The 26749-nt window shown below is 38.5% G+C and overlaps 1 protein-coding gene and 1 non-coding gene across 5 annotated transcripts; both read right to left on the bottom strand.

The window, feature by feature from the left end:
* Nucleotides 1-595: 595 nt before the first annotated feature.
* Nucleotides 596-702, bottom strand: LOC148804317 (small nucleolar RNA R71). Its single transcript, XR_016081678.1, has one exon. It is a non-coding gene; the product is annotated as a small nucleolar RNA R71 (small nucleolar RNA).
* Nucleotides 703-10954: 10252 nt separating this feature from the next.
* Nucleotides 10955-19684, bottom strand: AHG1 (Protein phosphatase 2C family protein). 4 transcript variants are annotated; one of them, XM_010249556.3, is made up of 4 exons: nucleotides 19027-19684; nucleotides 18600-18929; nucleotides 17589-17694; nucleotides 10955-11806 (listed from the first exon to the last, which is right to left on the bottom strand). In XM_010249556.3, exons 1-4 carry the CDS (start codon nucleotides 19504-19506, stop codon nucleotides 11469-11471), a joined length of 1254 nt encoding a protein of 417 aa, XP_010247858.1. In that variant the 5' UTR covers nucleotides 19507-19684; the 3' UTR covers nucleotides 10955-11468. The 4 variants fall into 4 exon arrangements, with proteins under 4 accessions (XP_010247858.1, XP_010247857.1, XP_010247860.1 ...); XM_010249555.3 differs by having other exon boundaries at nucleotides 18600-18947; nucleotides 19027-19680; XM_010249558.3 differs by having other exon boundaries at nucleotides 10955-17446; nucleotides 18600-18947; nucleotides 19027-19678.
* Between the last annotated feature and the right edge of the window lie 7065 nt (nucleotides 19685-26749).

Below are 26749 nucleotides of genomic sequence, written 5' to 3'. Positions count from 1 at the left end.
CTTGGTTAATTTGGATTTTACTCTTTATTTAATGTGTTCAAATTCTTATTGTGTTCAGATTAGTTAGTGTATGACACGCACTAGAGGCGAAGAACTAGCAAAATTCGACCCTGAAATAGAGAGAACCCTTCGCATACTACAAAGAACCAACAAAAGTAAAGAGAGAGAGAGGGTTGAAGGAGGCATACCAGTAGAAGAAGTTGAGGAAGAGATGGCAGACGAAGCAAATCGAAATTTTTTGGACTATGCTTGTCCAACAATTGATGGGGCTACTTCTAGCATTTGCAAGCCAATGATTCAAGCCAATAATTTCGAGATCAAGCCTGCGATTATCCAAATGATCCAAACGAGTATTCAGTTTAGTGGGTTGTCGAGTGATGATCCTAATGCACATATCGTTAACTTCTTGGAAATATGCGACACATTCAAGCATAATGGAGTTAGCGATGATGCTATTAGGCTTAGACTTTTTCCATTCTCATTACGTGATAGAGCTTAGGATTGACTTAACTCACTCCCTGCAGGAAGTATCACTACTTGGAACGACTTGACTCAAAAATTTTTGGCTAAGTATTTTCCTCCCTCTAAAACAGCAAAATTGATCAATGATATCACTATGTTTGTTCAACTAGAGAGGGAATCTTTGTATGAGGCATGGGAACGATTTAAATAGATGCTTAGGAAGTGTTCTCACCATGGAATACTAGTTTGGCGTCAAATTCAAACTTTTTATAATGGTATTACTCCATCTAATCGCTCCATTATTGATGCAACTGCAGGAGGCACAATCATGAGGAAAACTCCAGAGGAAGCCTATGATCTAGTGGAAGAGATGGTATCAAATAACTACCAATGGAATAATGACCGAGCTGATCGAAGGGGAGTGCATCATCTAGATTCTTTTTCAGCTTTATCTACTCAGCTTGCTACTTTGAATAAAAAACTAGGCAATTATAGTGTTGCAGCAATAAATATGTCATCTTGTAATCCATGTGATCTTTGTGGCCAATTGGGACATATAAATTCTGATTGTCAGGTAGGTAATCCTTTTGCTTCACATGAAAGTGCTAATTTTGTTTCTCATGGTGGCAGGCCAAATTTCAACCCTTATTCGAATACATACAATCCAAGGTGGAGGAGTCATCCGAATTTTTCATGGAATAACAACCAACATAAAGCACCCATGGGATTTCAACAACAGCCACCCCCGCAAGAGAAGAAGGAAAATTTAGAGGACATGATTTCTAAGTTCATTAATACTACTAAAGCAAAGTTCCAAGATCACGAAAAGAGATTCTTAAATCAAGAGGCATCTATTAAGAACTTAGAAGTTCAAGTGGGGTAGATTGTGAGCATGCTGTTAGAAAGAAGAGAGGGACGATTGCCTAGCAATACAGAGAAGAACCCAAGGGAGCAAGTGAATGTCATTGCCTTAAGAAGTGGAAAGATTATTGGCGAGATCAAGGATGATGATCAAAAAGTTGAGGTAGCCGATTCACAAATGGAGATCGAAGGGAGTACACCTAAACTAAATTTAGATGCCATTTAACTTCCTCTCCCCTACCCTAAAAGAATTTTGAAAGCTAACTTGGATAAACAATTTAAAAAATTTTTAGAGGTGTTTAGAAAAATACATATTAACATTCCTCTTCTTGATATATTGTCGCATATGCTAAAATATGCCAAATTCTTGAAAGAGGTGATGTCAAATAAAAGGAAATGGGAGAAATGCGAAATGGTGAAACTAAATGAAGAGTGCTCAGCAATTCTTTAAAATAAATTGCCTCCAAAGCTCAAGGACGTAGGGAGTTTTTCTATTCCTTGCACCATAGAAGATACTGAGTTTGAGAAAGCTTTATGCGATTTAGGTGCCAGTATAAATCTAATGTCATATTCTATTTTTTAAAAACTTGGATTGCATGAACTAACACCTACTACTATTACCCTGCAATTAGCTGATAGAAGCATTAAATATCCTAGGGGAATAGTAGAAGATGTTTTAGTCAAAGTGGGCAATTTTATTATTCCTGCTTACTTCATTGTGTTGGATATGGAGGAAGATAGGACAATGCTTTTGATTTTAGGGAGACATTTTCTTGCTACTGGTAATGCTTTAATTGATGTGCAAAAATGTCTACTTACTCTTAGAATCAATGGTGAAGAAGTAGTATTTAATGTATTTAAACCATGAAGTATCCTAACACAATTGAACATGAAATATATGCAATTGATTGCATTGATATTTGGGCAGTTGAAGTCAATGCAACTAAATTAGATGATCCTTTAGAATGTTGCATTCTTAATTCTTGTAAAAATGTGCAGGTCTTGGATGAAGAAATTAAGGAGGTTTTGAACTATTTGGAGGCCGATCAAGAAGAGTTTAAGCCAAGACAAGGAAAATTTTTACCATTGGATGGACCGACCTTTACCAAGAAATTGCAACCTTCCATTGAAACACCTCCAACTCACACAAAACTCCTCCCATCTATTGTGCAGGCCCCTATTCTAGATTTAAACCCACCCATGATGGATGAGAGGGGAAAACATTGGAAGTTGCAACTACAAGACCTGGAGGATCCGGTTTATGATTAAAAATAGGGAAATTTGTTTTTCTATTTTTTTTTCTTTCTTCTTGTTTTTATAGTTAAGTTATTTCCACCTTTTCTTTTTACCTTACATTGAAGACAATACGTAGACTAAGTGGGGGGGGGGGAGAGTATAGGATTTTATTTCAGTTCATATATATATATATATATGTATCAAAACCTTAACTCTTTTGAAATCAATTGAAACAATATTCTAGGAAAATTCTTGTGAACCTAGTAATGAGGTACGATCAAGGAGTACATGGCTTATCTGAAGCCATTTCCAGTTAATTTAGTCCTAAATTCAGGTTTAAGTAAATGGGGTAGTTGTTTTACCATTGCTACAATTGGTAGGATGGATCATAAAATGCACCTACCAACCAAGTAATTCAATAAAAGGATGGAGCATAAAATGCACCTACTAGCCAGCAAATTCAATAGTAGAACGGAGCATAAAATTTACCTACTAGCCAGCAAATTCAACAGTAGGATGGAGCATAAAATGCACCTACTGGCCAAGTGATCCAAAAGTGAGACGAAGCATAAAATGCACTCACTCCCGATAAAAAGAAAATAAAAGAAAATAAAAGAGAGGTTTCCCCTGATTTACTACTTGGATTGCAATAGCAAAAATTGGATTGACAGATGAATGAGTCGTGTATGACTTGGTTGTGTTAATTTAACAGTTTGCAATAGTTAACCTAGAATATTTGTGGAGAAATATGAAGGAGAGTTGAGTTTAAAAATCGGTAGGATAGTTTGTTTGTTCTTGTTTTATTTTTGCTTGAATTTTGTCTTGCCCGAGGACGGGCAAGGTTTAAGTGTGGGGGGATTTGATGAAAATAAAAGTTATCATATTTTTATCCCTAAATATTCAGTCTTTTATACTTAATTAGTACTTAGCTGGACTCATTATTCTTGTATTTCGATTCAGGGCATGAAAGAAGGCGTCAGGAGAAAAACAAGGCTAATCAGGTAATTTTGCACAGTTTTGGCGCCGTGTAGTAATTTGGGCATAACTTTCCCATCGAGACTCCGATTGAGATGACTCAAGATGCATTGGAAATATAAGAAAAAACTATACAACTTTCATGTTTTGAGTTTTGATAGATTCGAACTGAATAAAAGTCAAAATCGGGCCCGAAGTCTGAGCAAATTCGTAGGGTATCCTAGTTCGTAGTAGAAGCCCAATACGAATACAAGAATAAGGAAATTGCAAAGAGTCCTATCAAATTTAATTTTCCGATGTAATTCTAGAAAGATAAAAGAGATTGAGATTACCAGATAAGAGATAGGATAAGATTAGATCTAAACTAATCATTAGGAATTAGGACTTTCTATTTTTTGAGAAAGAACTCCAAAAAGGAGTTGGAAACAACCCCTCCTCCTAAAGCTATATAAAGGGGGGGGGGGGGGGGCGGGGGACTAGCATCAATAAATCAATCAATCAAGGGAGCAAGGAGAAATCCTCCAAGAGAGCTTCAACCTCCAAGGAAGTAGTCAGCAACCCAAGAGGAGAAGAAAGGCAGCGAAGAGGAGAATTGAAGGTTCAAGGGTGAGGAGTTCCCCTCAATCAACTTCTATTCAAGAGTTTTTTTTTATTCAAACTTTACTCTCTATTATTATTCAATTTCACTAATGTTTAATCTAAATTTTATCGTTGGAATGATTCTTTTCATTAATAATATGAGTAGCTAAATTTCTTGATCTAGGATTTGGATGTAGTCTTTTGATTTGCCTATGATAGATTTTGTTTAATTGATTGGGTTGTTGATTGTTGGGATTTATCTTTTATCTTAGGGCTTAATGCTAGTAATTAATTGGCCATTAATTACTTGAATTAAGGTATTGTGTGAAGTGTTGCTTGGAGATAAGAACAGTCATTTGTGATTGTTAAACTGATTTCCATTGATCTTAATGGGTTTGTGTTCATTGCCCGTGATCACGAGAGTAGACATATAGTTAGCATAAACACGTGTTGTATCTTGAGAGAGAACTTCATATAATTTGGAGAAATCTGATCATAAATTCCTACAATAATAAACCAATCTAAGAAAACATAAGTATGTCATAGGTATTTGATGAAACCCGAATCCTAGGCTTTTTATAATATTCTGAATTAAACCTATTTACTTGCATTATCATTTCTTTAATTTGGCTTGATAATTGAATTTCTAATTTCTAAATAATAGAGAAATCTTAAAATTTGGTACTTGACAACACCTTCCCTGTGGGATCGACACTCTATTCACACACTATTACTTGTCCACGATCTGTATACTTGCAAAAATCGTACAAGTTTTTGGCGCCATTGCCGGGAAAGGCAATACTGTCAATATCAAAAAATTTTGATACACTCTATTACTTTAGACCTCTTATTTTTTTTTTAAATCTATCTTTTTGTTTTGCTCATTGCATAGCCTTTTAGGTGTTTATGCGAAGCGATCCAAACGCCCGATTAGAAGATCTAGATCTTGAAATTGACCGTAGGTGCAAAGCTTTAACTAAAGCCAAAAAGGAGAGGCTCAGAAAGGAGAAAGAAGACAGGGCTAGGGAGCTGGAAAGTCAGGAAGGAGGAACACAAATTAATCAAGAAGCTTTTGAGGGAGTAAGAAAAGAAGAAGAGATGGAAAACGACGCTAACAGATCCTTGCGCGAATTTGCCATACCAACTTCAACCATTCAGCCTAGCATTGAAAGGCCAACGGTTGCAGCTAATAATTTTGAGATCAAACTAGCAATCATTCAGATGGTTCAGCAATCTCAGTTTGCGGGGGGCAGACTAGCACCAAGCATCAATCAATTTGGGGAGCAATCAAAAGTCCTCCAAGAGAGCTTCAACTTTCAAGGAAGCATTCAGCAACCTAGGAGGAGAAGAAGGCGGCGGTAAGGAGAAGACAAGCTCATCGATCTCAACTTCAAGGGCGACATCATGAGTTCTTTCTTATACCTTGTTTGTTTAATCTTCTTTATCATGAACTAGTTTATTTATAGCTGGGGCAATGGAATGCCTAACCACAACCATGTATTGATTTTTATTTAATTCAACAAAGTTGTTTTTATTTTCATATTGTCTATGGGTTATTATGCATAATGCAATTAGGAGCTTGGCCACCTCTTAGTTGATTTGGTTTATGTGAATGAACCGAAAGGGGAATTCATATAATAGACTAAATAACTCATTGTGTGAATTGAATGGTATATAGGAATATATATACACATGAATCATTTGATGATATAGGTTTTTCATAGAACTTAACGCACTTTCTATCTCGAGAACTTTAATCGAGGAATTGAAGGGTTACTTGATAGAAGTAGGTTTGATATATCCTGGAAGGGAATATTAAATAAATTAGGAAAAACTTCAGCTTATGAAAATAATAAATTATCTTGGTTAATTTAATAAATTGATATTCATTGGAAAGGTTAGGTGGACCAATAGTCCTGGCACTTTCAGTTAAATCGTTGCAAGTTCAATCATTGATTGCCTTTGTTTTTATCTCTTTTCTTTTTCTATCTTTAATTTTCAGTAGTTCCTATTGTTAGATCCAAAATTTTGGTTGTCCAAATAATTGAGGGAAGCTATAGTTCTAATACTTATTTTGTTAAATCCTTGTGGAAACGATATCTTTATACTACTTGATAACTAGTGCACTTGCTAGGGTTATATAATTATAGCTATCACACTCTCTCTGATGGAAACCTAAACTGTCGGTAGTTATACTACTTGATAACTAGTGCACTTGTTGGGTAGCGTTTGATCATTATGGGCTAAGAGGTTAAGTGTAAGACTATTTAGGGATAATAAACTAGATGGGCTAATCTCACATTTGCCCATAGTCCTTGGGCCTTCATAATATGGCTAGATCCAAGGACCATTTAGTGTAAATGTTGGGCCCATTAAGAGCCCATACTGATGGACTCAGGGGTTCACTGTATTCAGTAGTGAATTTGGCCAGGCCTTCTAACAGAAGATAGGCTGAACCCATGTGGCTTATGTGGAGATCAATGATAGGGTCCTACGCCATACAAAGAGAACCAAAGCTAGCCAGCATTATAAGGAAGTGAGCTTGAAAGCTTAATGGGCCTAAAGCCCATTTTGAACTGGGTTAATTGGATTAATTAAATAGGGGACGAATCTGGGTATGGGTCAGCAAATAAGGATAAGAGGATAACTCTTATCCACTTAAAGAGTCCATATCCAAATAGATATTTGGATCAGGAAACTTCTAATTTGATTAGGAGTAATTAATCTTGATCTGTAGATAAGATAAGGGATTATCCTTATCACTTAAAGATTTCAGATCCAAATAAAGATTTGGATCAAGAAACTTCTGATCAGATTAGGAGATTGACTCTTTAAGGTCTATATAAAGGAGGAGGGTGAACTGGAATAGACATCTACAGTTTGACTACTTTTTGCTTCTAGTTCTCTCCATCTCTACTCTTACCGCCCTACCCTGTTCGATCTCCACCTCTTGGAGTGGTCAAGATTTGATCTTGTTATTGTTTCTTGGTGGAATAAACATTTTTGAACCTGTGCTCACTACCCTATTCGATTCTTGCTAAAGAATTTAAGGTTTTTGCTGAAAAACCACTTGTTGATCCTGCCTCACCTTAAGTTGTGTCATTTTCAGTGGAAGAAGGATTTGGTACTCTCTTTGGGCGTGAACACCTACGTTAGGAGGAGTTTTTGTGTGGATTTCGTATCAAGTATTCATCTCCCTAATCTTGGTTTCAGATTTGATCCGTTTTGTTTCAAGAACAAACCTTGAAAAATGTAGTTTTTCTAAATTAGGGAATAAGATTCCCGGATGCAAGAAAAAATTTTTGAAATTTCGCCCAGCCACCCTGCACGGTTCGGTCATCCATATGATGGATCTTCCATCCCTTCAATGCATGAACTCACACCAAAATGTACACGTGTTAGGTATTGGGTTTACCTAGTTGCTTATGTTACACAAAGTATGCCCTTAGCTCCAATCAGGGCAATTACCCTTAAATTGGTATGCAATAAAAGTACATAAATGATTCATGTTATACTTGGTATGTTTTTGTGCAATTACCATTAAATTGGACACTTATGAGACTCATGTTAGTTTAGAATGTTCTCAGCCGTTGGATAGACTTAGGGAGGTTTATCCTACCAAGGCTGACACTAATGTGCTACCAAGTCGGTTGGAGTAGCTTGTCTTAACTGTCAGAGCTATACCCGAAGCACATGTAGTGTGTGTTTGTTTGAAACACTGAACGCGGACCAATTTCCAGTTATGCCCTGGACCTTGGAGACTGGTGGGCAAAACTGGAAAGTTACACCTAACCCTTAGACTCAATTATGGTATTGCACTAGGTGTCGGATTGAGCTATCTTTGATATGCCAATCAGTGAGATCCTTAGAGGGGGTCAAAACCTAGGCATGTTGGGGCAGTTTGAGAATTCATTTGAGTGGGTGATCATAGTGATAGAATCAGCCCCTTTGTCGGACAAAGTGAATGATCGGGACTGCACTCTCTGATGGAAATCTAAACTGTCGGCAGTTGATTTCAAACTTGTTTGAAATTTGTTTTGTAAAATATATTTATATGAAAATATATGTATATTATGTTTTATGAAAAAGGTTTGCGAAAGGTTTTAATTCCTGTAATCCATCCAAGCAGAGAGTGCAACACTGTACTTCGTAGTTGAGGAAGAGGTCCTCTCTTGTCAGGCAGTGTTTGATCATTAAAGGCTGAGAGCTTAAGTGTAAGACCATTTAGGGCTTTCATACCTGATGAGGTAATCTCACTTAAGACCATTATCCTTGGGCCTTCATAAGATGGCTGGACTTAAGGACCATTTAGTGTAAATGTTGGGCCCGTTAAGAGCCCATACTGATAGACTCAGGGGTTTACTGTGCTTAGTAGTGAATTCGGTTAGGCTTTGTCACAGAAGTTAGGCTAAAACCATATGACTTTTGTGAGGACAATGTTAGGGTCCCATGCCATACAAAGAGAGTCAAGTTAGCTATAAATTAATAAGGGACATGATCCACCTCCTTAATGGGCTTAAAGCCTAAAGATTAATTGGATTAATCAGCATGTCACATGACAGATTAAGCAGTCATGTGACATGGGCAAATTTGGATATGGATATGGGTTTGGATCAGCGGATGAAGATAAGTCTTATGCACTTAAAGAGTCCAGATCCAAATAAAGATTTGGATTAGGAAACTCCTAATTACATTAGGAGATCAGCTCTTTAAGGTATTTAAATAGAGTGGGGCAAACTGCTCTAGGTCTACACACTGCTATTAGTTTTCCCTCTCTTTCTGCTCTTGCCACCATAGCCTATTCGATTCTCCGTTCTTAAATTGATAGAGATCAGTTTTGATTCTAATTTTTGCAAGAAAAATCAGATCTAACTCGTGCTCATCTCCCTTGCTTGATCCAAGCCATTGGATTGCAGTTCTTGCTGAAGGACTGCATTTCTGAACCTGCTTCATCTCAAGTTGCGCCATCTTTAGTGGAAGTGGGTTTTGGTACCCTCTTTGGTCGTGAACACCTACTTTGGGAGCTATATGTGTGGATTCCGTATCAGGTATTGCTCTCGCTTTCTTTTGGTTTCAGATCTAGTCCAGTTTGGTGCAAAAACGATCATTGCATGGTTTTTCTAAAACTAGGAATACAATTCCCAAAAGGGAGAAAAGTAATTTTTTAAATTTCGCCCAACCACCTTGCATGGTTCAGCCATCCATATGATGGACATCCCTTCCCTTCAGCTTGTTTAAGTAGTTTAATACCACGTTGATCATGACCTAGTTTCATCTTCACTCGTTTACAAAAAATAAGTAGTTCAAAAGACATAGGTTAGAAATTAGGCCCGACTCTAGGCTATAGCCCTAATCATTGATCTTTGGCCTGACCTAGCCCATGAACACCCCTAGGGTGGAGAGAGAGAGATAGCTTTATATTTACAGAAGTTTGGGGGAGGGCAAGGACCCTATCTTATCATGTGACTCTACTCTTGACTCCCTTGCAACTAAAGTTTTAATAAAAGTTTGGAGGGGAGCAAGGACTTCACATGATATTATACCTCCACCCTTGGGTGCGAGAATCTATCAAAATACAAGGGGGTAGTGTATTATAAGTGAAAGTTTTGATAAATGAAATAAAAGAAAAAACAATAAAAGTTTATGAGGTGGGAGAAACCATGAATTTCCCTTGAACTTAAAGATTGTAGCATGGTAATATACCGCCACACTGCAGATGGTATCTTGATGGCTCCCACTTTGAGTAATTCTCACTCAACTAGTATTATAGTAGATAACTCTTTTACTTTGATGTCTCTCATTAGGCTGCAAATAGTTCTTTCCATGATGTGAACTTGAGTTATGACATGGGCTTCGATACTAATTATTACATACGTGACCAATACGTCAACAGCCTTAAGACATGGAACACATCAAACTAGGCATTTAACTTTTAGGACCGTAACATAAAATGCAAGTGTTGGAATTCAAGAAGAAAGCCATCTTATGGGCATCCAAGAAATCTAAATTGTTGGCGTTTAAGAGAAATAAAAATCAGATTGTTGGCATTCAGAAAGAAACTAGAAATATGGATGTTCAAGAAGAAGCTCAGAACTGTGTTGTCATTTTAAACCCCAAGGTTAACACTGCTAATAAATTGTCATTTGAAAAAGCTTTAGGTTACATTTGGCATTCCTTATTTTCAGGACTTATCTCCTTTTCTTTAATTAAAAACTCAGTGTCAAATGCAGCCTTAGGCACCAGCTTATTAGCTGTTCAACTTAAAAGTTTGGGCAGTACAACCACATCAATAACAAAGTAGTAATATGTTTGAGATGTGCTAGCTATAAACCATGTTGGTATAGCAGTACCGGGCAAGCCCAGCTGATTAAAGGTTTGGCTATTAAGACAGCCTACGTGTTGATGATTGACTGCTTTTTTACAATTATAAACTAGGGTACATATTTTCACTTGCTATTGAGATAGCAGATGTTTCTGTTTGTTGTTGGTAGGATATTAAGATAACTGATTGAGTGCTTGTGATTCACGGTTTAGATATCCGGACCGGCCATCCATGGATGGGCGGAACCAACCAGTTGGAATTATGCTTATTCTCCAAACTAACCACGAGAGCAATTTGGTAGCTGAATAACTCACAAATTATCAATTTCTCCATCCATCCTCAGTCCTATATTGGGTAAAAGGCTTTATTTGTCTTGGAAAGAATTGGTACTTTATTTGGTTTCGTAGGCCGCCGTTCCCTCGCTGAGTTAAAACCTTTAGCACTTGTGCAGCTTTGTAATTACAATCGTATAAATTCTCAATATTTTCTTTGTTTGAGAGCTCACTAAATATGAAGAAATTTTCAAAGGAAACTGATTGGTTACGGAAAGCATAGAATGAACTCTTGGATGAATTATTGCATTAATTTTGAGTCCATCGAGGAAAGACCCCCCTTGAGGTGATGTTCATACCCTTCTAATTCTCCCATGCAATTCAGTTCATGTTCATACCAATTGGAAACATCTTGACGAAACTATCCAGGGAAGAGTCTGTACAAAGTTGAAAAACCAATGTAATAATCCACATGTTGCTGTTTTTTTTTTGTTTGTTTTGGGTTCCTAGTTTGGTGAGACCCATTAGATGGGAGAGGTATAAAAGAGGACACAATCTTCCCTCCTTGGATCATGCTTGCTTTCCCCAACTAAAAGCTATGATAACAGCAATCTCTCCATATGGAAAGGATCTCTGGCTCAAACACCTCTACATAACATACACCCTCTCCCCCTTGTATGTTTATGTTTTTTTTTTATCAGTTCTTCCTTTTGTGTGTATTGAGAATCCATATGGAAAGAAACCACCTCTTTTGCTTTACCTCAAGCTCTTTTCAGATCAATGACTATGACACTGATGTTGTCTGCGCTTTTTCGCCCCAATGCAAGGCGAGTGAGCAGGGCAGCAGCTAGTGAGCACCTTGACTGACACTGATGTTCACCATCATTACCTTCAAGCTGAGGTTCTGAGTTCAAAATTCGTGTGCCATTGGATGGTTCTGCCTCCTGTAGACACCTGCGAGCTACATCACAAGCCATGTCATTTGACAGTACATCCCATAAGCCATCACTTGCTAGGATCAAACATTCATCTTCTGGGGTCCTTTCTGTGATTGTCAACTCTGGTTCAGAGATCACTATTGGTTTTAGGTATTTATCACCTGTTTATCAAGAATAAATGAGCTGACTAAACAGGATGGGGAAAGAGATGTACATATTACATCAGTTAACTTGTAACCATACATGATAGCAAAGTTGCAGCACTATTCTAACAGTAGGAACAGACAACATATATCCAATAATGACAATGTGTAATCTGCCTGCATCATTCTTTTATGTAACATTAGTTGTGTAAAGGCTAGGCAACTTTCCCTTTTGTAAAACCTTTAGACCAAAACACTGGCATAATTCTAATTAAAGGACTCTTACCAGTGTAAGCTGATTGTTGACCAGCATTGCATACCAGAATGTAGTAGCAGCAGACAGAAAGGGGAAACACCATCCAGACCAGAAGAAGACCAACTGCCTTGTGGTATAGAAGAGTATGGGAAAAATCCAAATTGAGAGCTTTTCCGATCCGCCTTACAATTTATCTATTCTGAAAAGTATTTTTCCAATTCACCCTGTATCTAAGAAATCAAGATTGGATACCTTGCAATGCACATGATTTTATGTAGAATGTGCCAACAATGCCAACCTCATTTGATCTAACCTAGACAAATGTGCAACTTTCCTATATAGAACCAAATGAGATCAGCAAGAAGAGAAACATAATAAGATACTGACTATGTTAGAATACTCTGATAGAAACTACATACAACCAACAAGGCATCCAACCACACATTCTACAGATACCTTGTAGCATAGAACATAATGAGCTCAGATGTCAAAGCTTCAGCAGCCCACTCAACTCTTCATTACATTGATGGGCTTTGCAATCAGAGGAGCAGACTATCACAAACATCAAACAAGCTTTTCCAACTAGGGGTTGGTCATTGATATCATAGAACAACTATGATATCATTAACTTTTTTAAGAGGTTGAAACTATAGCAGTCTTCAAACCTGTCTGAATGAACAGCTGTTATTTGTTTACATTATTTACTCTAGGGTTTCTGATAGAAACTTGATAATATGATCACCTGTCTAAAAATCCTGTGGGTCTACTTCCCCCATTTCACCTATCAGGTCCACTACTAGGTTCCTATGAATATGTTCATTTCTGATCCTACCCCTTCTAGTTTTCCCAGTAATCCATTTCAACATTTGCCTTTCTGCCATAGTATTTTTTTGGGTATGTTGTACAAATATGTGAAAATATATTTTGGTGTTGCATGCACGTGTCATTGTATAGAGAAATGCTAGCTAAAAGCCTAAAACTAGCCCATGATAACAGAGATCACATTGGTCACAGGACAATCCGGAGAGACCTCAACTGGTGTTTGGTTTAAAACACTATAGCATTCACATACCATTGCATGAAATCCTTTCTGATGTGAAAGCACAAAACAACAGTTGCAAATCAGACTTTTTTTTTATATGTGTGTGTAAGAGAGACCCAAGGGGATTCAAATACAGCCAAGGATTAAATTTGCATCAGGATTTCTGAAATTCCAACATCTCATTCTGATTTCACTGAAAACTAGAATAACATCTACATAAATTAGTAAATCCTCTAAGACTTTTTACCTCCCCTATTGTATCTAAACCTTCATAAACATTGACGTCATTAATAAAGTTTTACTATTACTGATAAAAAAAAGCATATGAAGCCTCCTCCAGGCTATTGTGATGATTCTACTCTAATCTGCAAATTAAAGAAGTCCTTGTATAGGCTTAAACAAGCCCCACGGGCCTTGTTTGAGGAGTTCTGAGGGGTTATTATTGAAGTAGGATTTCAGTAGAGTGCCTCAAATTATTCCCTCTTTATTCTTTGCCATCCCCAAAGAAGTGACTCTTCTACTAGTGTATGTTGACGATATACTTATTACTAGTGATGACTTGGAAGGGATCATTCAGTTGAAGTAACTTCTCAGTCAATCCTTCAAAATGAAGGACCTTGGTCCTATGACCTACTTTCTTGGTTTTGAGATCACCAGAAGTGCTCGAGGATACTTTGTTAATCAACACAAATATGCTAGTGACTTGATTAAGATGGCCAATCTCTCTGACTCGAAGCAAGTTGATACATCGTTGGAACTCAACCTAAAGCTCAGTAAGGATGATGGACAAATCCTTCCTGACAAATCCTTCCTGATGCTACATCATCCTCAATAAGGATGATGGACAAAGATATATATATATATATATATCTTTTTCTAGGTGTATGCATACTGTACACACCCATCGATTTTCATGTGACCCTCTTGTCTCTTCTCTTCAACTAGAACTGACACAGGAGTCATCTGAATTTGTGGACATCCAGCCAATAACAACCCATCAGCCCCTTTGTACAATCAGATTTCTCCAATCCAATTGTATCAATGTTAAACCTTGGAGCACTATGAGCTTTCCTCTAGGGGCAAAGCTCATAATTGCATTTTCTCCTAAAACTAGACACCAAATAGTAATTTTTTAAACCTTAATAGAAAATGCAAAATATCTGTACATGTAATATCTCTACTGTGTTATGCCTCAAACTATACTTTTTACAGTGCAAAAATGATCAGACTACAAGAAGCATCTATGAAATAGATCGATATATTAGTGAATTAAAAACAAAAGATATTGCAGAAAACCAAAATAGACCTGAACTTCAACCGAATGAACCCAAGAACCAGGCAGCATAAATTATACCTACTCTTTAGATTAGGAGTTACAAAAACATAGACCTAGGTCAGCTAACCTTCTGTGTAACAACTTAGTTGATGGTCCATAAATTTTTTTTTTTTGGTAAACAGTTGATGGGTCCAGAATGGCTGGCATGTTTTGGTTATGTCATCATTTCCTAATGCGGTAACTGTAAATCTGAGAAGCTCCTCATGGTTCATCAAATAAAGCCCCCTAATCTAGTTTGAGCACACAGTCAATCTAGGGGTTTCCTATAAGAGATTAAAAAGCTGTAAATAAATGGCCTTCAACATACATTTAGAAGCAGAGTGAGATATTTCTTGAGGAGGTGTTATTGGGAGGAGGTGGATGGTACTGAGACTAAAAGAAAAGGTTGAAGGTGTACTGGTGTGGTTTTCCTTTCTTTTGTGGAGAAGATTTACAGAATGAAGCTTTGATCATGTGTAGAAAGGTTTGACCTATTAGATGAGGTGAGTTGGATTTAGGATTTGTGTCGTGTGAATTCGGTGTTGGTTTTGTTTGGGTTTGGGTTGTAGCGTTGTACTTCTTTCTGATAACTTTATTAGAACAAAGTGATTTTGATGTCTTTGGGAGGTTATGATGCTTATGTTTGTTTTTTTTTTCTTTTTTTTTTCTCTTTGGCTCTGTTTGTTTGCTGTGCAAATCTGAACCAGAAACAAATTCAGTTATGCATCTGTTTGTTTGTGACTATGACTGATTTGTACTTCTATCTGATATAAAATTTGCACTTTTGTTTCAGTTACTTATCAGTAGTGCAAAATTTGCATTCCAAAAGCCTTGCCTCAACTATATAGGGTCAGTTACAGGAACCATGTTTGGCCATTCTGTTCCATTAGTGCTTTATCTATCATTTTCGTAATTTTGATTATAAAATTAAATTAATATTTTATTTTTGGAAAAATATATTTTATTAATTTATATGGGCTAGCCCAGATCCTATCCTGGCCTGAGCAACCCTAATGGCTGTTAATAAGCCTATAAAAACTTGGTCCAGCTTGAGCCTGACCCGGCCTATGATCATCCCCACTTAATTCTCTCATTTTAAAGTCTGTCGATCACATCATTTTACTTCCTATTTTAATCCTTCCAAATAGACAACCCTTCTCCTTGCCACCATTCTCTTTCATATAAAGAGGGGACCACGACGTTGCTATCTTGCTCCTCACAAACAAAAACAAAACAAAGATAAATTGAAAGCAAAAGTAAACCAGAATTTGCACTCAGACCATTTGCATTCCCATGCATATACACCAGTGCAAAAGAAATTCAAACCACAAACAAAAGGAGCCTTTTACAAACAAAGAAAAGGGAAAAAAAAAAGATAAGGCAACACCCCACACCACTCCCTTTCAAATAAAACAAGAATTCCATATCCCAATAAATATTTTGCATATTCTTTGGTAGAAGATTCTTCCCCTGTGTGGTCATTTGCAGCAAGGGGTGCAAGAACTTTGTCAATAAGGTAGTAAACAAGGACTTGGATGGGATCAAATTATATCCAAATTGAGGTCCAGTTTCTAATCCAAATTCATGAGCTTGGAAACTAATCTTTTTCCTTGAAGACAGCCTTTTTTGATGAATATATATTAGAGACTAGGAAGGCAAGAAACCCAGATTAATATCATTGGATCAGATTGATAGAACTTAGGAGTACAAATACAAATATGTACAGTACAAAATAATGCAAAATACAAGGATTTGCACTCTACATATTTGTATTTGTACTCCTGGACTGAGCCTAAATGTCTCTTCTTATATTCCAAGGAATTGGAAAACTCCCAACAACCTAACAGATAAATACAGTGGTCATTACATTGGTAAATACTCTTAGACCCATAAAGTAAAACATATGAAATCCATAAACTTATCCATCCCTTTTTATTACCCCACCATTCTTAGGCCATGAATAATAATGCCTCCACATTCTAGAATTTTTTAATAGAAGACCTTGCATTGACATAGCGGAATGGAAGAACAGGATTCATGTAGCCTCCTAAGCCAAGGTTTTCGAACCATTGTTGATGAAGATGGTTGGACCCTTCAGCCCGGAAACTGGTCTGGATACCAGTTCCTTTTCAGCCCCAAACTGTTATTCTCATAAGCCAGGGTAGTCGAACCATCAACCACAATTTGACCCAAAAACAGTTTTTGAATCATTTTTTATTTTAATCATATTTTTTAATTTTTTTTTTAAATGACTAGAGATGATCCATTTGATCGGGCAGTTGAACCACTGACCCAGAAACCAGTGGCCAAAGCGGTTCTGGTTCTCGATTGGGTTTTAAAACATTGGCCTAACCCTAATTGATGGGTAAAGTTTTGTTGAGTTCAAGAACAAAACCAGTATATAAAGAAAGGGTGACTGCTTCATTGGGCCAAGATTAGAAATATAAGCATTTGAAAAAGATGGTCCTGGGACCTGGGCACGGGCTCCGACCGAGGACCGACCAAAGGTTTCTTAGTTCTTACTTAGAGAGGTTGGACTGGGATTAGGAACGACCCTGTCACTCATACTCTTAGTCAACATCAAACATAGCTGATGTTTCTGGTTTGCTATTCATCTAATAAAGTTGTACGTAGAGTTTTCATCATGGAAAACCAATAGATGACAGGTGGTGGCATCCGAACGGAGTGCTTTGCAAGAGAAGTTTAAAAAAAATAATATAAATTATATTACTGACCAACAACAATTCAAAATATCAAATCGCAATTCCGATCTTGACACCTACCCAACTGTACGGTGGAGCTAAAATTTATTGTGGGAATTCTTAGACAGCGACTAAAAAATCAATGTTTCCAGGTTCTACGTGTTCTTAGTAAAAAAAAAATGAAGGGGTAGGAAAAAAAAAAAAAGAGAAAGGCAAGAGCAAGGCACTGCCTTGACTCATTCACTCGTGATTCCTTCTGAGGTTCTTTTCCTAGATGTTGCAATTGCACAAATAGGAATGCGACAGCACACCGTCGGATCCAATCTTGTGGGACCAAAACAACCTGCCCACGTGGTTAGAATACTAAGAATTGATACAGCAATAATTACATGCTTGAGAAGAGCCCAGCCATTGGAATGGAATCAATCACATCTTTTTGCTACTATAACGATATGATATATGCTTGAGAATAAGAAAACGAGTACCTAGAGCCCGGGACATTGCCAGAATTCCGAGGACTCGAGCTCCGTTCAGGTAGATTACCCGTCCCCCGGCCGCTTCGATTCGAGACAGCTCATCCGGCCTGTCCGGCTGCACCAAAAATTTGGAAACATCATATCTATTTCGCGATTATAGATGATGATGGATCTGGGCCGGGCCAAATAATCGGAAGATTTTTTTAATCTTGCTATTCGGACCTTTGGCCCGGCTAATCAAACACCTGGACCCAATCCATAACGGATCGATCCTCATCTGATTTGTAATTTGTAAGCACTACCCACGTGGTGGGCAATATGGGTCCCCATATCTGATCCTGAAATATCCGAACCGGACTCCATTATCATGGTTTGAATTTCGATTGCATGCGTGCCACGTTTGTGTGAGGAGTCTCAGGGCGCGGCGGGATATCCCTCTATTTCCATTACTGTTGGATTTGGCGTTCTCCCAATTAGGATTTGCCACCTGTTCCATGATTTTTGTAAGAGAAACTCAACCCTGCTCTCCCCCGAAACACTCGCCGTCGGTGATCGTCGTCCTTTCCCTTCCCGCCGTCTGAATCTTATGCCATTCCATCATTCTCCGCCAAAGAAAACGGTAATGTCGGATTTTCGCTAAGGTCCACCCAACCCCCAGCGTTCCGAAATGGTGCTGAAGTTACCGCCGGAGGGAGAGGAAGGCGGCAAGCAAACAGGGCAAAGGATCAGAATCAGATCAGCGGAGAATATTGAAACTTCGGAGGTTTTCTTTTCCTTTCTTTTCTTTTCGTTTTATAGAAAAAGGACAGATGGGTTGCTCGTGTCATTGGACAGGTGGCGCACCCGGGTGGAATAACACCAAACTCCAACAGAGAATCCCGGAGTTATTCCGGAATAGATAGTAAACACGACGCACAACTGAGTGGATTCAATGAACATCCATCGGACATTTCCCGCTAAAGCTAACATTACGTGAAATGGTTACCGGGAATTTGATAAATTGAAGGGCCAGCGACGAACCTTGTGATCGAAAGATAGAGGTATGGCTTTCCCTCCACGGCTGAGAACTGCGCGCGAGTCCCCGCAGTTGGCAACAATGATACTATCCGGTGTGATAACACCCACCAGAGCCGTCGACCCGACTATCTCCGACGTCAACCCAGCTCGTTCACACTCGCAAGGCGTCACCACTTTCCCGCATGCGCACGCGTTCAGCGCCACTTCATCCATCCTCTCAAAGCACCTCCCCATCGCCGACCTCCACCGCTCCTGTTGCGCGGTTCTACCATCCTCACCGGATTCCGACTCCTCCCGCATCAACTCCTCCTCTAAGAACACGTGCATCCGCTCCTTACACATTTCAGCCACCTAGATCATGTTAATATCTTAGTAACTATATTTTTTTCAAATAAAATCTCATTTAGAAAGAAAAGCTGTTGAGATTTACGTGAGAACCACCATGGCCGTCATACACAGCAAAGAAATGCAGCGGTCGACCGCAGGTAATCTCAGGCCGGCAGAGGTTTACTCGTACATATAAGCAATCCTCCATCTCACGCGAACGCCCGGAGACCGATATCGAACCAAAAGCCGGAACTGTATCGTCAAGTAAAATCTGGACTGAAGTCGACCGCATAGTCGACGAAGTTCCTGCTTCCCGGCTTTCTGACGACGGTGATGAAGAGGATAGAGATGGACAGTCAGAAATTTCACTCGTTCGATTTCTTTTCCTCTTATCCGAATGATTGGAATTATCTTGGCGTTTCTCCTTACAACTTAAACTGTCCCGTGAAGGTGACTCCGAACCGGGCACTACGGCGACACCAGCAAGTTTCCTTAGCTCCATTCGCCGCCGGCGAGCTTCCCGGCAGTTTGCGGAGGAGCCTTCGCTACTCACCATTTTTCGACAAACCTCAGCCATTGACATCCGTAAGTACAAGAGCACAACACAGAGCGAGCGCCGATAAGTATCCTCTCCCGCCGTGCATCATCTCCGCTGAGGATTTTAACATTATATATATACATATCAACGTAGAATATACATCAGGAAGTGGGAAAAGGAAAGACAAATTGAGTTTCACTTTATTAATAAGTCGTAGAAGGAAACGGCGACGTGGTTCCTCTCTCCTTTTTCGTGGAAGAAGCCGGGCCAGGTGACTCCACGGGCAGATGACCGTACTGCCCGCCCTACCCGTCACCGACCATTTCCTATTGCATTGGTGACACCTGGTCCTCGATGACGTCTTAAAAGAACAAACATTTTCTGCTGCTATGCTTTTCGCCCAGACCCAGACGTGAGACGCCCGGTTGGTTTTCCCTCTCGTAGAGTCTCGTGTTCTAAGTTTTGTACCGGCTTTTTTATCGTGAGCAAATCAAAATACCGCGACACAAAAACAGCGGTCGCCTCGATCAATTAAATCGACTATACTGGTGTTACACGTGTCCACTAGAACCTTACCCAAAGGGGGCCGTGCTTTGGTGTCGTGTGATACGTGGGCTACTAAAAAAAGCCCACTGATGTACTTGGAAGCGACCGCCTGGCCCACCTAAGATACGTTATAGAATTCCTTCATGGCTTCGCCGAGTTAAAAGGCTTTTCATATTCCTGTCTGTCAGATGTCATCGCTTTCTTTTGGGTCTCAGGGGGTAGTATGCATACGTGGCGAACTCTGGGAGGACCAGCGCCGCGCAGCTGACGTGTTTGGTCGATACTTGACACGTAAGAAACTGTTCTGGGTATCTCGAAAACAGTCAGAACTCAGAACAAAGGCCCCGTCCCGCCGGGCCGGGTCAGCGTGTGAGCCGCGAAAGCAGGAGAACAATAAAAATCCCAAAAACCTTATAAAAAGGAAAAATTCCATTTTAGGGTAATGTCAAGTTTGTACCCCAACTTTGTCACTGCAGTATAAACTTTTAAAAAATGTTAAATTGGTCATTGTCAATAATTGGAGATCACATCTCCGCCCCACAACACATTCCCCTTGGGAATATTTCCCAATGATGACATGATCGTGACTAGTATTATCACAGGAGATGTTCATAATATACAGTGGAGATGTGCTGTGGGGCGGCTCTGGGGTGGAGATGTGAACTCTAATAATTGACCTTTAGTTATTTTAGATTGAATCAGTTATTTTAAAAAAAAAGGAGAAAAAATATAAAATATGATAAAAGAAAATAATAATTGAAAATAAAAAAATAATTAGAAAAAAAATGTATTTCAGATCTAAATCTAAAGGTAGAATTAGAAGACAATGACTTTATTAGTTTAGAATCTCAAATACCTCAATCACTCAATCTTAAAGTATAAGACAATGAACAGTATCTTCTTTTGAAGGATAGTTTTGACATTTTCAATAAATACTTGACGGTCAGTTAATGATAGGTACCAACTTGACACTTTTTTAAAATTTAAATACTGTAATAACATGTTTGAAAATTTGAATATTAACTTGACACTATCCTCAAAGTTCAAGATATTAAAATGGAATTTTCCCTTATAAAAATCCTATATAGGTGTTCTGACTTCTGAATACTGAAGAAGTATGGTTTGGCAAGTAGTTTTAAAAAGATAGTCAGATGGCCAAAATTTTCATGTTCTTCAAAGACCATTTGATAAACGGCTTGGTCTATTGGACTTTTAATAATGTATTTAAACTATAGAGGTTTCAAATCTTTTTGCGTATGCATCTTTTCATCTTTTCGACTTTTAGATATAAGATCGATTTTAGGTCTTTCGAATTTACCAAATCTCATCCGTAAAAAAAGAAGTACCAAACGCTGCCTTAAATTTCCCAACTTTTTGTTTTTTTGGTTTCTTTTTCAAGTGGGAAGATGTCTGGTTACGTACTCCGTTTTTCCTCGGTTGTTGTCTGAGTTTTCCAGAAAATTTAGATTTTTTTTACACAGATCGGCAAATGGGTGCTGTCCCTCCCTCCTTGAGTCCCTGCCAATTATACGGGACCCACTTCCACCAATCCTCTGCGAGTTACCCATGTGATGTAGAATAGATGTGGTACATTGTGATTGGTCCAGTATGACGAGTAGAAGTTCAAAAGATTTTGAACTCATTAATGATTAAAAAGAAAAAACCATTAATATGCCTCCTATCCCATCACTTGTGGTTGGAGTGGTCCATTATCATAATTCATAACGGAGTTGTCAATGGGTCGTGTCTGATTTAGACAGTCCAGAACCGATTGAGTTCCTATAACATGAACCGGAATTGAGCCAATCATCAGTTTATACTTTGACATTTATAATTACCTAAGATAATAAAAATTTAAAACTTGGGAAAATGACGTTTCAGTCCAAGGTCAGAATTTGTAGGTTTAAAGTAATGTTGGGGTAGGTGGCAATTTGCAAATGATGCCAATTTACAGTGGGCTTTGGTGCATAGAATGTGGGTATTTGATATTTTGAATGTTTATAGATCTGCAGTGGGATTCAGAAATCTGTATTATGCCTGTCCCTACTTCTTCCTATTTTTTATAATATAACCTTTGTAAAAATGGAATAAAATAATAAATTATTTATATATTGATGAAATAATTGTTTTTAATCAAAATTATTTCTCTAAAAATTTATCCTTTTGGATAAGGCTCTCAATGGGGTTAGATCGGGTCTAGGTAGAATCAATTTCAAATCGATTATTAATTAGGACAAAATTATAGATCTAAAATCGTCCCAATTAATAATTAGAATATTATATATTTAATAAAAATCTATTATGGATATGAATTAGTTCGATATAAGAAAGAATCGAAACTAACCCAATTATTAACTAGGAAAAAATCATGGAGCCAAAAGTTATATTCAATTTGGTATGTTCATATCCATCAGATAAACTTGATCCATTGACAATCCTATTTTTGAATATAAAATATAACAAAAAATACAAAAAAAAAGTAAGAAAATCTTTATATATTATTAACCGTATAATCCATTTAGAGCAGCAAGAATAGATCCAATCCGATTATTAATCGGGACACAAAGCAAAACAAGAACTGACATAATCAGTATGTTATCATATAAAAATGACCCATTTAGAGCTCTAACTGATGTTGTTTGATTTGAGGTGTCTCGAACCAAGATCGTAGTCAGATAATCCTACAAATTGGGTGAAACCGAGGTGGAAGGATGAAGCCACATCAGAATCTAAAATCAAGAAAGAAGATTAGAGGCTTGAGGAATTGTTCCCTGGGTAGGCACTCCGACACTCAAGTCAGTGAAACAAAGGGTATGAGGTCGGACCAAGCAGATGAGAATAGTGTTGATCCAAGTAGAAGAAGCAGTGTAGGTATCCAAAATAAAAGAAGTCCCTTACCCTGAATGGGGATTACCTATTTAGAGCTGGAGATCCATGTCTTGTTCGGATGAGGCTTCCGGGGTTGTCGGATGATGCTGCCCACCGAGGTCTTCAAGATGACTCCTCTCCCCTGGTGGAGTTTACCCTCCTTGTCCGTATGGGACTCTGGTGCGTCTTGGTGACACTAGCAAGTGCACTAGCCACTCAAGTAATAGAGTGATGAATAGAGTATCGTTCCCACGAGAACTTATGTAGCAACTACTAGTATTATATCAGCCTGCTCTTATCTGATTAGTCGAATTCTAAATCTAATTCAAATCTGAAAATCTAGCTAACAAACTATCTACTAGGAATTGACTCAAACACCTTGTATTCAAGTTGAGAGGATAAGCTAAAAATACCCAAAAGTGATTCAGCAATTAGCTCTCTAAATCATTCGAATAGAATTTGATTCAACCTTGGTTTGGTGAATCCCCAAGGCAATGAACAACCTCTTTCAAGCACATGTTCATCCTATGCATGAATGATAAATCTTATATCTCTATCAAGAATCTAATCATTCATGCATGCATTAGATCAAACATTTCAAGGGCATCAATTCAGATTGAATGATCACTAACTGAATTGTGCAAGTTATCTCTAATCTTGCATTCAATTCAGTTCTTGAGTAGTAGATCTGAAATTCTAGAGTCTTTCTCAAGCACTCTAGAATTTCCAAGAGTGTAGAACAGATCGGCCAATACTAGATGATAAATGTCTGAATTCTCTCTCAAGCAATTCAGACATTACAAATTACAGATCTGAATTTGTAAGACAACAATTCAGCTGATCAGTTCTACAATTAATATTCTAATCAAGAAACTCAAAGTTGGATCTGATCTATTCGAATGATTCAAGAAAACTAATTACAGAATTGAATTTACAACAATCAAACATCCATTACAGCAAGAAAGAAAGATAGATGGAGAAATTACATAATCTCTAGCTGAATTCGAACACAAAGGATGCAAAAATTAAGTAAGAGTGTGACCTAGATCTCTCAAAAGCTTCTCCTCCTTCGAATTCACCTTCTTCTTTTCTTGGAATGCTTGGATCTCCTCAGCTCCTTCTCTCTTGCGCCTAGCTATCTCTCTTCTCCTCTCCTTGAATTTCGAACCCAAGAGACCAAGGAGACTTGAACTTAGGCAATTGAACACCATTCCCCTCCAAGAGACCTCCTTAAATAGGCTTTCAAGGAGTCTAGAAGTTGCCACCTCTAGCCTCTCTTGAAACTTTTAGAATTTGCTGGCCTTTTCTCCTCTTGAACCTTATAGAAAATGCTGCCCCTTTCTCTTGAACTCTCTAGAAGTTGCCGCCCCTAGTTCTTCTTGGGCTGCACTTTGGGCTGCACCTTGGCTGAAATTTGGGCTGTTTTGGGGCTGCAATTTAGGCTGCTCTTGAGCTGAAATGGGCCTCCTCTTTGCTGGGCCGAATTGGCTTTCTTGCTAGGCTCTCTCTTTGGGTTCTCCCAAAGAGTGTAGCATGGGCTGCATGGGCCGAGTGAACCTCTCTCATTCTCTCGGCTGGGCCATGGTTCTAGCTGGGCTAAATTACCTCAAATTTGGCTCTTTTCTTTTTGTTTTATACCTTCTTTCTCCTGAGTTGGTTTCCCCTGAAATATTTCCTGAAATTAAGCTAAAATGGGGTAAAACTCAAACAAACCGTCATAAAAATCATGCATAAATCCTTATAAATTGTATGTAAATTATGTACTCATCAAATACCCCCACACTTAAGCTTTTGCTTGTCCTCAAGCAAAGACATTAGCCATAAACTGATCATCCCCCCTTTTATTCTCACCATTTACCGGATGAATTTTAGGAGGGGAATGCATTGAGTGGTCGGTAAACTTTTGTAAGTATTCTGCTCCTATTCCTATAAACTACCATTTTACCATATGCATAAGAGCCGAGGAAAGGAAGAATATGAGATCCTTCAAGTTCCAGCTTTCACTCCCGTTCAATGTGTAGATCAGCTCCTTGACCGCCAGAATTAACCATCACTTTGAACTAGGTTTCAAATCTATAACTACACCTCATGAGTGATCAACTGCATTTTGTCCCTTTGAACCTCAGCCGTCACCAAATTTTCTTTCTTTCTTCAATTTTTTTTTTGGTGTGAGTGCATTTTATGCTCCATCTCACACTTTTTTTTTGTGTGAGTGCATTTTATGCTCCATCTCACACTGGTCACAGGCTTGAGGCAGATAACAAGACTCATATTCCAAATTGCTAGTTTTACTATAGAGCTCGGAATAGCAGAGTCAATTGGACTTTGTCCTTTTGCAGTTGTTGAATCTTATGCATTAACAGTTCAGATGTGAACTAGCTCGACTGACCATTAATAATGAAATCAAGTGCTTTCATTCACATGAAGGTAGTTAGGGCTGGTCATGATGAAAGACATATTCAGCCCCCTTAACCTCATGCATGTGCTAAGTTGGATATTTCACAAGAATAAAAACTGATACATACGTTGGTCTCCCTCAACTCTTTATACTCTCTCTTTAAATTCACTTAATAAACAGCAATGAACTTGGGGGATTTCAGTCTAATTGGTCATGTCATTGCCTGCATGTGTGTGTTGGGGTGATTGAGGTGCATGGTTCCAGCCCCACACCCTGGCCTCAGCCTAACTCCCCCACACTTAAGATGAACATTGTCCTCAATGTTCCTAGTGTTAGGGAGTAACAATAAATCTAGTAAGAGCATCATCAAGTAAGGAGAGGGGTATAGACGACTCCCTGAAGTTTATTTTCAAATTCTACAATGGCTCTGCTGATGAGGGGTCTCACTGTGGAAAATCACCAAGTACTAGAAGGAGAGATCAGAAGCTTTATTCTAACTAACATCCTAAAAATAATATAAAGTGAAATGCTATAGATGAGAAAAGTAGTACGCAAGTCAGACAATTTATGACTAAGTATCTGAATTTTAACAGTCTAGAGGGTCACTAGTTGTCTAGATAAATAGTGGATGGAGGGGGCATTGTTCCACCCACCAAATATGGTTTCAGGCGCTAACCATTCACTTTAAATGTGCCTTGAGCCGAGTGGGTGACCTCTACGACCCCATGGGGAAAAACCTGTGTAATTGTGAAAGGTCTAGACCACTTGGATCTCAGCTTGCCTGAGAACAAGCAGAGATAGGAATTATATAATGTAATTATGAAAGGTCCAGACCACTTGGATCTCAGCTTGCCTGGGAACAAGTGGAGACGGGAATTATATAACAATACTTGTTGGCCCACATGAAAATCTCATCTCAGCAAGTTCTTATCATGCCACCTTTTAATTCTGTCCTTGTAAACCCTGACATTCTCATAGGCGGCAAGCCTGAATTCATCCATCTCATTCAATTGCAACCGCCTCTTAGCGCCCGTAGCCTGTAAGTCAAAATTTAAGAATTTTAGTGCCCAATAGGCCTTATGTTCTAACTCAACCGGTAGATGACATACTTTGCCAAAGACTAGCCTGTATGGGGACATGCCGAGGGGGTGTTTTATATGCAGATCTATATGCCCATAATGCATCATCTAACTTGATGGCCCAATCTGTCATAGAAGATGCTACGGTCTTCTCTAAAATTCTTTTGAGCTCCCTGTTAGCCAACTCGACTTGGCCATTGGTTTGAGGGTGATAAGGGGTAGCCAATTTGTTTTTAATTCCATATTTCTGCATCAGCCGCGCAAATTAGGTATTGCAAAAACGAGTTCCCCTATCACTAATTATAGCTCGAGGAGTGCCAAATCGGGTAAAAAGCTTTTTCAGGAACTATACTACCCTCCTAGAGTCATTTGTGGGTAAAGCCATGACTTCCACCCA

This window comes from Nelumbo nucifera, chromosome 1 (assembly GCF_055504915.1).
Source record: "Nelumbo nucifera cultivar China Antique chromosome 1, China Antique-T2T, whole genome shotgun sequence".
NCBI lineage: Eukaryota > Viridiplantae > Streptophyta > Magnoliopsida > Proteales > Nelumbonaceae > Nelumbo > Nelumbo nucifera.
This window is presented reverse-complemented; position numbering and strand designations above follow the sequence as displayed.

Bases quoted from the DNA above. Each gene is read 5' to 3' on its own strand.
- AHG1 (XM_010249555.3), bottom strand. From the start codon at position 19,506: ATGTCAATGGCTGAGGTTTGTCGAAAAATGGTGAGTAGCGAAGGCTCC. The intron at 18,948-19,026 runs GTAAATCTCAAC...AACATGATCTAG, and splicing joins ACGGCCATGGTGGTTCTCAC to GTGGCTGAAATGTGTAAGGA. The intron at 11,807-17,588 runs GTACTCGTTTTC...CTTGATAAACAG, and splicing joins GGCAATGTCCCGGGCTCTAG to GTGATAAATACCTAAAACCA.